This window comes from Alligator sinensis, unplaced genomic scaffold (assembly GCF_000455745.1).
Source record: "Alligator sinensis unplaced genomic scaffold, ASM45574v1 scaffold1931_1, whole genome shotgun sequence".
NCBI classification, from domain to species: domain Eukaryota; kingdom Metazoa; phylum Chordata; order Crocodylia; family Alligatoridae; genus Alligator; species Alligator sinensis.
In genome coordinates, this window is record NW_005842866.1 from 411,453 (window position 1) to 427,431 (window position 15,979).

The 15,979-nt window shown below is 47.2% G+C and overlaps 1 protein-coding gene across 1 annotated transcript in view; it reads right to left on the reverse strand.

Moving 5' to 3' along the window:
- Positions 1-454: 454 nt before the first annotated feature.
- Positions 455-15,979, reverse strand: part of LOC102386217 (disintegrin and metalloproteinase domain-containing protein 20-like) — a 78,156-nt gene continuing 62,631 nt past the window's right edge. Inside the window, exons 16-20 of the mRNA XM_025191870.1 lie at positions 15,484-15,658; positions 12,438-12,515; positions 7,683-7,794; positions 2,999-3,108; positions 455-508 (exon numbers count right to left, since the gene is read on the reverse strand). Of these exons, the coding sequence (XP_025047655.1) occupies positions 503-508; positions 2,999-3,108; positions 7,683-7,794; positions 12,438-12,515; positions 15,484-15,658 (481 nt within the window). The 3' untranslated portion in view covers positions 455-502. The remainder of the gene's footprint in view (positions 509-2,998; positions 3,109-7,682; positions 7,795-12,437; positions 12,516-15,483; positions 15,659-15,979) is intronic.

Sequence of the window (15,979 nt, forward strand, 5' to 3'; positions counted from 1 at the left end):
CGGATAGAATGGCCTGGTGGGCCGCATCCGGCCCGTGGGCCACATTTTGCCCACCCCTGGTTTAAGTACACTTCAATATAAACATGTCAATCTTTTTGCATCTCAGGTTAGACCGGTCTTGGAAAGTGGCTGACCCTCCCCTTGATAAACTTAGTGCAATAACCAACATAGCCTGTGAGTGATGACTGCTCCTGGCCTCCTCTTGTCTGCAATTTCCAACTCCTCCATTTCTCAGAAGAACTTGGATCCTGGAGAAAGGACGGACGTTGGACTCAAGTTTGGCTAGGAGCGCAAACTCCTAAGAAACCCATGGAAGATATCGAAGCAGGTTACCAGAAGAGAGACCAAAGCACTTGATGCTGGAGGAGACAAACCACTCTTGCAGCCACACTGAAGATGATTTATTTAATTTGTGGGTCGGATTATATAATAATCAAACCTGACCAAATCTAAATGGGTACGTTCTTATGGCCGGTGAAGTTAGCCTCCAAAATTTACCACCTCAGTTCTGTAATGGAAAGAAACACAGCATTAGAGGGGTGTGATGCAACCCATGGCACATTGGCCCCAGCCCTTATTTGCTGAGCTCTTCTGTAGTTATTCAACCTGAACTTTGCACTATATTTGCCCAGAATTGTTTTTGTTAAAGACCAGAAAAAATAATTTCTCCTTGCTTAACACCAGCACTTAAATCAGATGTTATGTTGGTGTGTCTATACATGCCGCTTTTAATCAGGCTTAGCCTAAAATCGCCATTTTTAAGGTGCCTTAAGGGCATGTGTCCACACGTGTGCACCCTTAGCGTGCCTGAAAAATGGCAATTTAAGGCTATGTGAGCCTCAATTTGATACCTGCATAAAGCGGGTATCAAATTTAGGCATGTATAGCCAAGTCACATTAGCACACATGTAGATGCGCTAATGCACATTAACGCAAGTGTGTCAACAGATACACATGTGCTAATGCAACTTAGTTATTCATGCCTAAATTTAATGTGCCTTAATGCACAGTAGAGCGTCCACGTGTAGATGCATGCCTAAATAGCCTTAATGCGCCTTAATTACGTTTAGGCGCGTGTAAATCCATGTGTAGACACACCCCGTGTGTATTTAATGATGCAGTTGTGTGATCTGTATAGGCACTGAAATTCTAACATCACTGAAGACAGTGGGTAGAAGGACTATTTCCCAGGTATGCTGCTTGATGTTTTCCACATGGAAAGTTTTCAAGAAGGGGTTTTGATGGGACTCATTTTTGCTTGCAGTATGACTTCCCTCCTGATGGAAACTATTTATTTTTCTGCAAGAAATTTTGAAAAAATGAAAATCTTCATGACTTCAAATGTCTTTTTGATTTTTTTAAAGCTGAAAAAAAAATGTTGAGACTTCATTTTCAGATCTGGGTAATTTCTTCCCTTTTTCCTCCACTTCTTGCTGCTTATCCCTCTATTAGAACGGTTGTAAATCAGAGGGTGAGAACTGTTTCTTATAGTCACACATTTTTATTTTACCTTTCTCCCCTCACTTTCCAAAGAAAAAAAAAAGGGAGAGAAAGGACCTGAAACCCCATAAAACCAAAAATTGAAAACCTTGATTTTCTGGTTTCCAAAGATGGAAGGAAAGTAACAGCTTGAATGATTCCTCAAGAGCAAATTAAAAGAAAATTGCCATTTTTCCCCTCAACGTTTCTTGCAGAAAACAACATTTTCAACCTGAACATCGTGAATGGGAAAGATTTAGAGACAAGTAGCTGTGGCTGCAAAACCAGTGACTGAAAAGAGCTCATTTGTTTCCATTACCCTGCAGGCTGTATCTTTGCATTGGAGCGTACAGAATGCTTTTTTTTTTAACATGCCACAATGCGCAGTAAAATAGGCTATTGTGCATTAAAGTGCATGTGTAGATGCACCTACTGGGCTGCTGCGAGGGTCACGCTGGGCATACATCTGTATATGCAGACAGAATGGCTAAGGGAAAATGACTGTAGTTGTTTCTCTTGGCATCACATGATATTGGTTATTAGTAACCAAGTGTTTGCCACTTAAGGAGCTATTAGTGCAGGGGTGGGCAAAATACGGCCCGTAGGCCAGGGCTTTTGTCCAGGCCATGGAGGGTCCTTCAGTCCCACCCAGGCCAAGTGCGGGGGCAGCCCAGGATGTCGCTAGTGCAGCTCATCCTGCCTCCACTCGGTGTACAGCTGGACCGGAGCAGATCATGGCTCTGCCCCAGCCCTTGGTCCCATCCTGTCACTGCCCCAAGATCCCGGACCCAGGCAGTGACAGAGCGGGGCGGGGGGCAGAGCTGCAATCTGCTCCCTGCACGTCCCTGCCCACAGAACCGGCGCCTGTCGCAGGGGCGTGCGGGCAGCGGATTACGACTCTGCTCCTGGCCCTGGCCTTGCACCACCACTGCCCCATTTTCCCAGCCCTGCCCTGGATGCCGCTCCCAGCCGCCAGGCTGAGCGCAGAGCAGAGCCGCACAGGGAGTTTTGGTGAGCGGTTGCAGCGGGGTGGTGTTGACCCGGTCCCTGACAGCTCACCCAAAGTCCCTATGTGGCCCCCTGCCCACCCCTGTATTAAGTGGGTCAAAAAAGGAACTGCTTTTTCAGCTGGCAAGCAATGTTTGCCGTGTGTTTTGAGAAAGCAGGAACTGTGTGGATGGGCTGGGACTGAACGTGGCTGGCAGTGTCAAAGTCGTCATGCAATCTGGAATTGAAGGAAAGTCAGGCTGGCAGGGAGCTCCAGAAGTCCCATCCAGCCCAACCCCTGCCTGAGGCAGGATCAGCTTATCTACATCATCCCATTCAAATCCTTGTCTAACCTATTACTGAAACTACACAAGCAACCCTGTCGCGCTACCAAGCCTGCCACAGGGAAAGCAGGGGGACACCGGGGTCCTGCTCCTGCAAGGGTTGTCAAAATACGTTCCGGCAATCCAAGGGAGAGGGCCATTTAACTGAACTTAGATTTTATATAATTTAAACATGGATGATTTTTTACCTGCCGTTTGCAGGCAGACTGGCGAGTTCTATATGTTATAACGGCAATAAGCGCAAGGACCGTGATAGAGATACCGATGACTATTTCCACAGCAATGTCTTCATCTTTATCTGGGAAGGAAACAGAGACACTTTACATTCAGGATGGGCTGGTACAACTGCAATGGGTATTTCTGTAGATCTGCTGCTGTCTCTATATCAGTTTCCCAAACTTTTGATACCTGGGGCACACTTTTTTTTCTGGATTAAAGCTGGTGGCAATCATACCGGTGCTGAGATGTACTGTTACAAAGATGACAACCAAATCCACCAGGAAAGGATTAGTCTCTACACCAGTCATTCTCAAGGCCTCCCTTCATAACCTTTCTGAATCTCTCGGCATCTCACTTGAAAGTCCCTTATATCTAAATTCAGAAAAGATTTGGAGGGGAGCCTTGGGGTGATAAAAAGCTGAGAATCACTGATGTAGCTGGTGCCACCATCCCCTGCTGCCAAATCCCCAAATCCTGTGTGCGGGGCCAGTCCATGTACCCTCCCCATTGCTTCTGGATTGGGGCTGGGTCCACATCCCCTTTCCCCCATGGGCCAACTTCCTTTCTCCTGCAGGGCAACATAGGGGCCAGCCTGCCCCCTGCGCCCCTCTGTGCAGCTGGATAGTGTCCACTGTGCCTGCCCCGGGTGCCAAATTAGGACCACTGGCTGCATCCACCCTCCATCTGGCCTGCCAGATGGACACCACTGACCTAATTCATTTGGTCTATCTGCCCTATGCCAGCAGGGCGGATTGCCTGTCCCACTGCTGCTTGCCCATAACCCCCATCTCGGTAACAGTAACAGTCTCTCCCAGGTGGCCTGTGTGCATGGTTGTAATGCCAAGGCTGAGTGTATCCTACTGTCACGGGACGGGGTCCTGCAGGATGGCCGTGATCTCCCCAAGGCCCCCTTACCGTGCCAAGTTGGCCCACTGGGCACCCTCTATTCTCGCCCGCCATGTCTTTGGTGGTATGAATGATAGTGAGGCTGCCTCTAAATCCTCTTGGACATGGTCGAGATTGATTCTCAGGACCCCGTGGGTCCCTGGACCCCTGGTGGGTCCTGCTCCAAGACGGATGTCACAATGGGTGTTTCGGGGCACCCTAGCCTTATGGACTATGTGTGGTTCCAACCATCCCTTTACCACGCCCCAAGCCTTGCAGATGGTACTGACATTGTTTTGGTTTGGGCCTTGTTGTAGTTTGGTCCCCTTGTCCTCCCTGAGCTCTCCGCAGCCCTGTCTCACTCTGCACACTTTCTGGCACCGGGGTCTGTGCACCCCAAATGCTGCGCACTGTCTGGCGCTCAGGTCTGTGCAGCCCCAAATGTTGCGCACTCTCTGGCGCTCAGGTCTGTGCAGCCCCAAATGCTGCGCACTCTCTGGCGCTGGGGTCCGCACGGTGCTGTGGGCCCCCCCTTATGAAGCCTCCTCCATCCCCTAATAGCCTCACCCAAGCCACCGCTGTTATACAACAATAAACCAAACACAAGTCCCTGGGCTGTAACATAAACTCAAGCCGCCTGGCTGTAACATCATTCAAACTCTACCGGGGAATACGCCGTCTCACAACAGTATCAGCAGCTGCTCGTGCAGTCAGGCCTCTCCCCTTTGCTTGCTCCGGGAGAGCTCCTTCCCCCTTGGCCACTGGCAGGGAACTGCCTTCCTGGCCCCAGCCCTGGGCTTTATATATGAGCTAGGCCCCGCCCCTTCCGGTCAGCTGCCCGCTGGCAGGTGTGGGCTGCTAGCCTGTTCTGGCTGCCCTGGTAACCCACAGCTGGGGCCTCCAACTCACCGCCAGGGCTCTTCCCCTGGCAGTTTCAGTCCTTTAAATGAGCAGGGCACCCTAGCACCCTGTGACACCTACTACCACAAAAGCTGACATTATTTTGTCAACTGTGCTCATTGTGACCCAATGGCAAGGCAGCCGAACTGGAGACAAGGTGCCTGTAATGATTACACCTGTACTAACGACCTACGCTACCCACCAGCTCTCCTGCAAGGCTTTGTAGCCAGGGGAAATGGAGACGTGTTTGGAGAGGACCTCATCCACCATCGCAGGCTTTATGTCCTGGTACACGGGAGGAGTTTCTCGCCATAACGTGAGCAGGACCTTGAGGGGAGTCACCCTGTGCCTCGTTTGGTGTGTGAGCCAATTTACTTCCTCGGGCTGCAGCCACTGCTATGCACAAGCAAGAACTGAAGGCCATACATGACACTCTGTCCCAAATTCAACTCCCCTTTAGGCAGGTAAGTAGTACTTACAGAACTAAATTAGCTGGGTACGTGGGATTTTAGGCCACCAATGCAGGATTTTAGATCCTACTCCATGGGAAAGCTCATTCCTCAGAGAAACAGCAGAGGAGGAACACCCCTTCCTCCAAACACGCACCTTTTTGGCCAATAGCCTGGTGGTTAGGGTACCTGCCCAGCATGCAGGAGATCCAGGTTCTAGGTCCCCTTCACTAAGGAGGGGTTTGACACCTACATCTCCCCCTTCTTGACAAAAAGCTGTGTCTGGTAGATAGAGGTAATGGCACTCTCCACCATCCCATTGGGGGACATATGTCTGCCAGTGTATGGGGAGCCCGGGATCATGATTATGGGCTCTCCCTGCGCTGGCAACCAGCTCATTGTTGGCTGGGTCCAGGGACTGTACTGGGGACTGGATCCAGCCCCAGTGAGCCCCATGATGGGTAGAAACTGTGTGTACAGTGGTTTTTACAGGTCCTGGCACACCCAGACCTGGGATCAAGGAGCCTCTCCCCGATCCCATGGTCCCATCAAGCTGAGACCTTTAAAAACTGCATGCAACTGAGCTGCCCATGAGGTTTTCTGATGTCCCCAGTGCATGTTTTTGAATGTTCAATAACAAAATTAATTCTGGGACAGGGGAGAGGCTTCTTAATCTGGGATTGTGATTCGGGGCTCTCCCTGCACTGGCAAGTTGAAAGCTGGGGACCTGACAGTCAGCTGATTGTCCACTGGGTCCAGGGACCATACCAGGGTCTGGGTCCAGCCCCAGTGAGGCTCCCCACCCCATGTGGTTTTTAAAGGTCCCAAGGGTCTTTTTAGAGAGAGAGGAGAGAGAGGGGTCCCATGGTGCAGAATCCAAAGGCTCACATGATATTTAAAAGTCCCAGCACCTGGGGTCCCCAGGGGGGGATCAAGGAACTTTTCCTCAATTTTAGGTCTGGTCCCTCCTGGGACCTGAGTGTGCAGCTGGCCTGTATATGCAGCTTTCTGACATCCCCAGTTCTCTGATCCCAGGTGCAGGCGCACCATGACCTTTATAATCTATGATTTGAAGGTCTGGGGTGCAGTGAGCCCAATGCTGGGGAGACGTTCCCTAGTGCCGGGCTCACGGTGCCTTCCCATCTGCCCCTGGAGATAGGGAGTGGGGCACGGAGCCCAGGAACCAGTTCAGCCTCCAGCCCAACTGGGTTGTGTCATGGACTCTGGATGCTGGATCCCCAACACTCAGCTGAGCGTCAGGATTTGTCATGGGTCAGCCCCAACCTGCTGCAAATTCAACTTAAGGTGTTATACAGAGAAGCCACAAAGGAATTACGCATTATATGTGGAACAACCTTGTGGCTTGTTTGCTGTATTATCACAACATAAATTAATCTGAACATGCGGCTGGGTTACTATTTAAGGCACAACTAACAGGTTAATTCCTTCTGAAGTGTTACATCTGCCCGGGGACTTGGATTAGCAAGAAGTCTTCCTTCCACTAGGATTGACATGCTCCACATTTTACTATAATTTCGGCTTGTTTTACTTAAATTCCCTTCCACTGTAGGGGTTGGTGGTACTGGCAATACCCTTCTCCCCTGCTTGTTTCCTGTGGCACACTGAGTTTTGATTTCTCATATTAAACTCTTGGCTTGCTATAGATGGTTAGGTATAACTTTATGGCTTTCAGCAGGGCTGAAGTAGATGCTTTTGTGGACCCTTTTGGACTAACTGGTTTGCATGTGATTGCAAAGAACTGGAGCCGACGACCTATGCGGTCCTTGCTCATCCTATGTAACTAAACGACTGAATATAACACTATATAGACTGCAATTTGTACTGCTCGAGCACGTTATCCAATATATTCCCCAAGTTCAATACACTACATTTCATGTTCTCCCAAGCAGCATAAATCATTCTGCTTCTCCTAGAGTGGATACCATAACATCTATCTAGAGCAGTGGTTTTCAACCTTTTTTCATTTGCGGACCCCTAAAACATTTCAAATGGAGGTGCGGACCCCTTTGAATTGTAAGTGTGGGTATTCACATCCTTTTGAAAGATCATAGTCATCTTTCGCAGACCCCTTAGCCACAGAGTGGGGATCCCCACGGCATCCGTGCATCACAGGTTGAAAACCACTGATCTGGAGAATTCGGTCTGGAGGACGTTTGGTACAAAGTGCCAAACCCGCTTCTCATATGAGAGCTATATACATAAACTATCCCACTCTTCAACATCCCTTTCAAACTATAGCTTTGCAGAGTCTATCTGGCTGCATTGGCAAAAGAAAGGGATAACCATGATGCCGCTGTAACAAATAGTGACGATCAAGAGCAGACAACTGGATTTCCACGCGACAAGCATGGTCAAGAATGTAAGCTATGTAGCAAGCTTAGTTTTTCATAGCACGTACCAGAATGCTCTGTAATAGGCCCACTGTCGATACTTCCTCCATAGCCCTTGAATTTACAATCCGGAGGGGCCCACCCATGATCACAGTGGCAGTTTTCATTAGAGTTGCAAACCTGTAATACAACCAGCAAGTGAATGCCATGGAACAAGTAATTAGCCCAAGTTTTTCCCACCTGCCTTGTACAGTCCGTCAGCACAAACGGAGTAAAAGAGCAGAATGTAAGCCTCGGGGCTGCTGATTTTTTGTCTCTGAATCCCTTGATGGAAGCACTCACACTGTGTCTCCATCCAGGCTTGTCATTTGGGAGTGACGAATCCAAGTTCCAGTTCGACTCCCAGAGTTGTACAGCCATGTCTAATGAGCAGGTATCCTGATACAGATCTTGTCAAATGGGGCTCTGATTAATTTATCAGGAATGCAAAAAACTCCAGTGCAAGACAGGTGACAATATTTTAAAAACAGGTTTGCACTTGGCTATACTGAGAGATACTTGGCTGCAGTGACAGCCAGGCAGTGCATGTTACCGAGTGTCCAGGACTGTTGACCTTTCTTGTTTCTCCGTGTCATTTATGCCGAAAGGATCTGAAATAATCTTGTTCATCTGTCCCTATCTCCTCTCGCTAGTTTTGGTAATGCACAGCCAAGCAATTAACCGCGGTTAAGATACTTTGCTCACCAAAATAGTTTCTTCTCTAAAATAAGCACAGGATGGCTTCTTTCTTATTGAAGAGTGCAAATTATTTATGGTGGATACTCATTTAACTGATGCTCTGGACCTAGCCAGTCTTTTTACTGACAGAACCAGTGGTGATGCATAGGGGGTGCATGGGGGTGCACGTGCACCCCCTGAGAGCACTGGTGCACCCCCTGACAGGCCACACTGCCCACTTAGGCGACGGGCAGGGAGGCAAGTGGGAGTGCCAGTGCCCCCCTGAGAGTGCCAGCCAGGGAGCGGGAGCGCTGGATGAAGCACTGCAGCCACTTCTGGGGGTAGTGCAATCGTCCGTGGGGGGACCACCCCCCACTTGCTGACTAGTTGCTGGGGTGGGGGGGCACATGCCCCCCCTGACTAAGGTGGTACCAGTCGCCCATTGACAGAACAAGGCTATTGGTCATACTACATAATGAAGTACTTTGGACCTTCTCTTTGCAGATCTTAATATACTTCACAACACATTTGCAAACCTAGCACTCCCACCTGTGAGAAATGAGGATTATTAATAATGCATCCATAATACCATTAATAAACCATGTAAATTCATGGAACAGGGACAGCCAAAAGCACCTTTTATCATCTTCATTTATATTTTAAATGATGGCTTTGCCAATCCGATGCCGCAGATATCCATATATTTGTCATCTTTAGGTTGGTTTATGTATAAACATTCGCCACTTTGGCTTCTTTTTGACCACCACGTTCATTTAGTGCTGTGACAATGTAGCTAACACCTGTGGTCTCTTTTGGTTTTCAGACTGCTTAGCTGACTAAGTGCAATGGGCAGAAGACATTCATTAACTATTAAACTCAAAATGGTATGAGATTTGTGTGTCTTGGAGATCTTACTGTATCAGATGTCATACACTTTTGTGATTTTTTTTTATCACACAGAGTGTAATCTGATAGGCTCCCTCCTCCAAGTACTTTAATTACTGCTTCTTCAGCCTTCTCACACCAAAATAATCTTATAATACAAAAAAATCAAAATGTGAAACACTGCTTGTCAGAAATTAAGCCCCATGATTTCCTCAAATATGCAAGGGAAATTTAAGTCTTTGCTACTTACCCCTCTATTATTACATTTTGCGGGGTTGCAGTTATAATTCAGACGTGTTATGTTGCTACACGTCCCGTTTAGACACATCTGTAAAAGTCCACAAAGAAAAACATGTTAGAGCATAGATTTAAAGTAATGTTAGAATATGTTAGCTAACAGACAACAGATGTGGAAACCATGCTGGGTGCGATGACTAGAGGATAAAGGGAAAAGTTGGGTTTTCAGAATGTCTTGACATGCTCTTGGCAAAATCATCAAAGACCTCTAGAGACAAAAAAAAGAGGTGTTAAGCACATGCCTGTACTCCTTTCCGGGGCAGAGGATCCATATCAGAGACTCCACAGCAGTGGGGAGGGGGAAACTGTGTGGATGGTCTATTCAAAGAATTCGTTTTTGGTAAATACAAAATCTTCTTTGAGTATTTTTAGTGTGAAGCCTTACGTTACTGCTCTCTCAGTATGGGCCCAACCTGCCAAGTCAAGGATGTAATGATGAACTGAGGTCCAAACAGCAGGCAGATGACAGGACAAGGAGCAATGGGCTCAAGCTGCAGCAAGGGAAGTTTAAGTTAGATATGAGGAAAAACGTTCTTGCTAAGAGGGTAGTAAAGCACTGGCACAGGTTACTCAGAGAGGTGGTGGCATCTCTATCCTTGGAGGTTTTGAAGACCCGGCTAGACAAAGCCCTGGCTGGGATGGTGTAGTTGGGGCTGGTCCTGCTCTGAGTAGGAGGTTGGACTAAATGTGACCTCCTGAGATCCCTTCCTACCCTCCTTTTCTATGATCCTATGACATGTAGGATGACAACTGATACCCATTTATATCCTGAACATTTCTCCTCTTGCCTACCACACCATCCTTTTTTGTAAATGCCTCCCCATTTCCTCCACTGGATTCCCACTTATTCACCGCATTACATTGAAACTTTGTACCTTTGCCTGTTATCCTCTCGGCACAGCTGGACTCATCATTTCCAGCTAGTTCGGTATGCGGGTATCACTAATCGGCAACAAGCCTGTCGTTTTACATTCTACTTCCCTTGCAGTATTAAGAACAAAGTCTGTTGGGGATAGTCTAAGGATTTTGTTGTGAAACTGCTCATTGGAAACATTAGACAAGTCTGGATCCATGCTGGATGATCACAAGAGCTAAGAAGGGACAGTCGAGAAGCCTGGGGCTGAATGATTCAATCTTTGCAGGTTAGTCTAAGCTGCGTATCCTGAACTGATAAGCAGGTGAACAGACGTTCACTTTTGATTCTGGAAATGCAGCCACAGACCTGCACTGGCCAAGGCCAGAAGGCAGGGGGTGCTAGGACATGCCTCCCTGCTTGGCTGGAGTAGACGGCTTGGGCCAAAGCTATTCCAACCACCCTGCAAGGAGGGGTGGGGGTTGCAGGGGAGGTGCAAAGCATCCTGGGATGCTGGAGGACTGTAAGTTAACTTGAATCTGGAGGGGATCTGGGACTGAAGTTCAATAAAGCAATTTAACCTAAATCTGTTAAGTCTGGGCATTTTCATACATGCCAGCACCTCAGCTCCGGCAGTGCCGGGTGCTTTGCAAAGCATCCAGTGCTGCGATACTTGCAGTTGTATAAGCAGCGAAATGCACTTCACGCTGAGAAAATGGTGGTGGTGTGCTTTTGAACTAAAACATATCAAAGGTGTTTTTAGTTTAAAAGCACACTGCTACCATTTTCATTGTGCTGATGTGCATTGCACCACTTATACAACTGCGCACGGTGCAGCGCAGTGCGCATCGGCTTTATGCCGAAAGGATCTGAAATAATCTTGTTCATCTGTCCCTATCTCCTCTAGCTAGTTTTGGTAATGCACAGCCAAGCAATTAACCGCGGTTAAGATACTTTGCTCACCAAAATAGTTTCTTCTCTAAAATAAGCACAGGATGGCTTCTTTCTTATTGAAGAGTGCAAATTATTTATGGTGGATACTCATTTAACTGATGCTCTGGACCTAGCCAGTCTTTTTACTGACAGAACCAGTGGTGATGCATAGGGGGTGCATGGGGGTGCACGTGCACCCCCTGAGAGCACTGGTGCACCCCCTGACAGGCCACACTGCCCACTTAGGCGACGGGCAGGGAGGCAAGTGGGAGTGCCAGTGCCCCCCTGAGAGTGCCAGCCAGGGAGCGGGAGCGCTGGATGAAGCACTGCAGCCACTTCTGGGGGTAGTGCAATCGTCCGTGGGGGGACCACCCCCCACTTGCTGACTAGTTGCTGGGGTGGGGGGGCACATGCCCCCCCTGACTAAGGTGGTACCAGTCGCCCATTGACAGAACAAGGCTATTGGTCATACTACATAATGAAGTACTTTGGACCTTCTCTTTGCAGATCTTAATATACTTCACAACACATTTGCAAACCTAGCACTCCCACCTGTGAGAAATGAGGATTATTAATAATGCATCCATAATACCATTAATAAACCATGTAAATTCATGGAACAGGGACAGCCAAAAGCACCTTTTATCATCTTCATTTATATTTTAAATGATGGCTTTGCCAATCCGATGCCGCAGATATCCATATATTTGTCATCTTTAGGTTGGTTTATGTATAAACATTCGCCACTTTGGCTTCTTTTTGACCACCACGTTCATTTAGTGCTGTGACAATGTAGCTAACACCTGTGGTCTCTTTTGGTTTTCAGACTGCTTAGCTGACTAAGTGCAATGGGCAGAAGACATTCATTAACTATTAAACTCAAAATGGTATGAGATTTGTGTGTCTTGGAGATCTTACTGTATCAGATGTCATACACTTTTGTGATTTTTTTTTATCACACAGAGTGTAATCTGATAGGCTCCCTCCTCCAAGTACTTTAATTACTGCTTCTTCAGCCTTCTCACACCAAAATAATCTTATAATACAAAAAAATCAAAATGTGAAACACTGCTTGTCAGAAATTAAGCCCCATGATTTCCTCAAATATGCAAGGGAAATTTAAGTCTTTGCTACTTACCCCTCTATTATTACATTTTGCGGGGTTGCAGTTATAATTCAGACGTGTTATGTTGCTACACGTCCCGTTTAGACACATCTGTAAAAGTCCACAAAGAAAAACATGTTAGAGCATAGATTTAAAGTAATGTTAGAATATGTTAGCTAACAGACAACAGATGTGGAAACCATGCTGGGTGCGATGACTAGAGGATAAAGGGAAAAGTTGGGTTTTCAGAATGTCTTGACATGCTCTTGGCAAAATCATCAAAGACCTCTAGAGACAAAAAAAAGAGGTGTTAAGCACATGCCTGTACTCCTTTCCGGGGCAGAGGATCCATATCAGAGACTCCACAGCAGTGGGGAGGGGGAAACTGTGTGGATGGTCTATTCAAAGAATTCGTTTTTGGTAAATACAAAATCTTCTTTGAGTATTTTTAGTGTGAAGCCTTACGTTACTGCTCTCTCAGTATGGGCCCAACCTGCCAAGTCAAGGATGTAATGATGAACTGAGGTCCAAACAGCAGGCAGATGACAGGACAAGGAGCAATGGGCTCAAGCTGCAGCAAGGGAAGTTTAAGTTAGATATGAGGAAAAACGTTCTTGCTAAGAGGGTAGTAAAGCACTGGCACAGGTTACTCAGAGAGGTGGTGGCATCTCTATCCTTGGAGGTTTTGAAGACCCGGCTAGACAAAGCCCTGGCTGGGATGGTGTAGTTGGGGCTGGTCCTGCTCTGAGTAGGAGGTTGGACTAAATGTGACCTCCTGAGATCCCTTCCTACCCTCCTTTTCTATGATCCTATGACATGTAGGATGACAACTGATACCCATTTATATCCTGAACATTTCTCCTCTTGCCTACCACACCATCCTTTTTTGTAAATGCCTCCCCATTTCCTCCACTGGATTCCCACTTATTCACCGCATTACATTGAAACTTTGTACCTTTGCCTGTTATCCTCTCGGCACAGCTGGACTCATCATTTCCAGCTAGTTCGGTATGCGGGTATCACTAATCGGCAACAAGCCTGTCGTTTTACATTCTACTTCCCTTGCAGTATTAAGAACAAAGTCTGTTGGGGATAGTCTAAGGATTTTGTTGTGAAACTGCTCATTGGAAACATTAGACAAGTCTGGATCCATGCTGGATGATCACAAGAGCTAAGAAGGGACAGTCGAGAAGCCTGGGGCTGAATGATTCAATCTTTGCAGGTTAGTCTAAGCTGCGTATCCTGAACTGATAAGCAGGTGAACAGACGTTCACTTTTGATTCTGGAAATGCAGCCACAGACCTGCACTGGCCAAGGCCAGAAGGCAGGGGGTGCTAGGACATGCCTCCCTGCTTGGCTGGAGTAGACGGCTTGGGCCAAAGCTATTCCAACCACCCTGCAAGGAGGGGTGGGGGTTGCAGGGGAGGTGCAAAGCATCCTGGGATGCTGGAGGACTGTAAGTTAACTTGAATCTGGAGGGGATCTGGGACTGAAGTTCAATAAAGCAATTTAACCTAAATCTGTTAAGTCTGGGCATTTTCATACATGCCAGCACCTCAGCTCCGGCAGTGCCGGGTGCTTTGCAAAGCATCCAGTGCTGCGATACTTGCAGTTGTATAAGCAGCGAAATGCACTTCACGCTGAGAAAATGGTGGTGGTGTGCTTTTGAACTAAAACATATCAAAGGTGTTTTTAGTTTAAAAGCACACTGCTACCATTTTCATTGTGCTGATGTGCATTGCACCACTTATACAACTGCGCACGGTGCAGCGCAGTGCGCATCGGCTCGCATGCAGAGTGGACTCCATTAATTGGATCTCTGCCGCGTCGCGCAACCAAAAAGTATGTGTATAAATGCCCTCTGATACTGCATCCACCCGGGTTTATTGGAAACTGGTTTTGGCCATTTTGAAAGCAGTTTATACACGCTGAACTTCTGTTGTGTTACAGATTTGAACTGGCTTTCAGCCCCTTTTATATCAGTTTATGTGTAACTTCTGTCCCTAGCCAAGGAGAGCAAGGAGGCAAGCAGTAACTAGATCCAATGGGATATCAACCTGGAAACTGAACTCTTTAGGCCGGTGGAGGTAAGTTGAAATGAGATGGAAGGAAAGAGTCAGGCAGCACAGCGCAGAGAAAAGGCACTACTGCGGCAGGTAAAGCAGCTTTACAGACCTGAGGTTTAAATTTTCTCCATTTGCAAAGACCGAGTTTTAAAAACACAGCTACTTGACAAAAGAAGTAGCGTATCATAGGTTGTGCACATAGTCCAAGATTCCTAGATAGAGGCTACAGACCAGTTAAATAAATATATCCCTTCTAGTTGAAGACTGAAACAGGGGCCTGCTCATCCGGTTATTTGTTTGCAGTGTTGGAAAAAAAGGACCTAAATATTTTCACTACTATTTTAACATCTGAGCAATTCTACACCTAGGGTTTCAGCGCCGGCCCAGGGAGATGCCCAAAAAGAGAAGACGTAGCTCAAGTCTAACCGTTCTCAGATCATGTTGCCGGATTCACCTTTGTAAAAGGCGTCCTCCTGACAGAAAATTATTCCGGGTCTCCTTATCCACGCTCTAGTACATTCAGATCAAAGGAGCATGGATTTACAGTACTTAAGATAGTCATTATAGTAACTTCAGGGGAGGAAGAGACTTTAAGGGGCAATTTTTTTAAGGCACCTCGTGAGATTTTTCACAGGTGCCTAATTCCCTGTCCACCCTTCCCCAAAAATGGGAAAGCATATTTCCTGCCATTAGCCCCCTCCTTCTGCCTCCCTAGTGATGGGTTAAGAATACAGTCATCTGCTGGTCTTCCACATCTATTTTGGGGTGAGAATATTTATTTATTCATTTATTAGATTTATATGCCACCCTACCCAGCAAAAGCTTAGGGCAGTAAGAGAACACAAAGTATAAAAGTAAGTAAAATATTAAAATAAAATATAAAAAACCCCCCTGCCCCTACACAATATTGCAGAGTAGAGGGGTTTCTGGGACTTCTCAGGTAATGCCAGAAAGGGAAACATGGAAACATGCGTCCAAATCATTTGCAAATCCCACGGCACTAAGTACAATACCTTCTCTCTGCCACAAGCTGTCCCGTCTCGCACTATCCCAACATCCATGTCGTCCTTTAATATTGCAGTCCAACACAAATAGTCTTCATGTGTATCTTGAACCACGGTTATAGGCTTATCCGTATCAGGGATATATTTAATATTAGTACACTGCAGTTTTCCACACATGACGTCGCTGAAAGACAACACACACATACGCAAACAACAGTGGCTTAATGGATGGTTTTTACAAACATTTGAAGACTTCTCGGCGGAAGCGGGGTGTACGTTGCCGCAGGAGATGCAGTGCGTTCTGTAAATCCTTCCCCTCGTCTCTCATTGTCAGGCCAGGCCTCTCCTGGTCTGCTATCTGGTCCCACGTAAACCAGCCTGTTCCCCGACCTGGGCTAGCCTGGGTGAGGAGGATGTGTGGACGCCCAGCAGGTCTAAAAACAAGACCTCTCAAAGGGCGGATGAGCTCCTGTCATCTATACCTGGAGAGGCAATGGGCACCGCC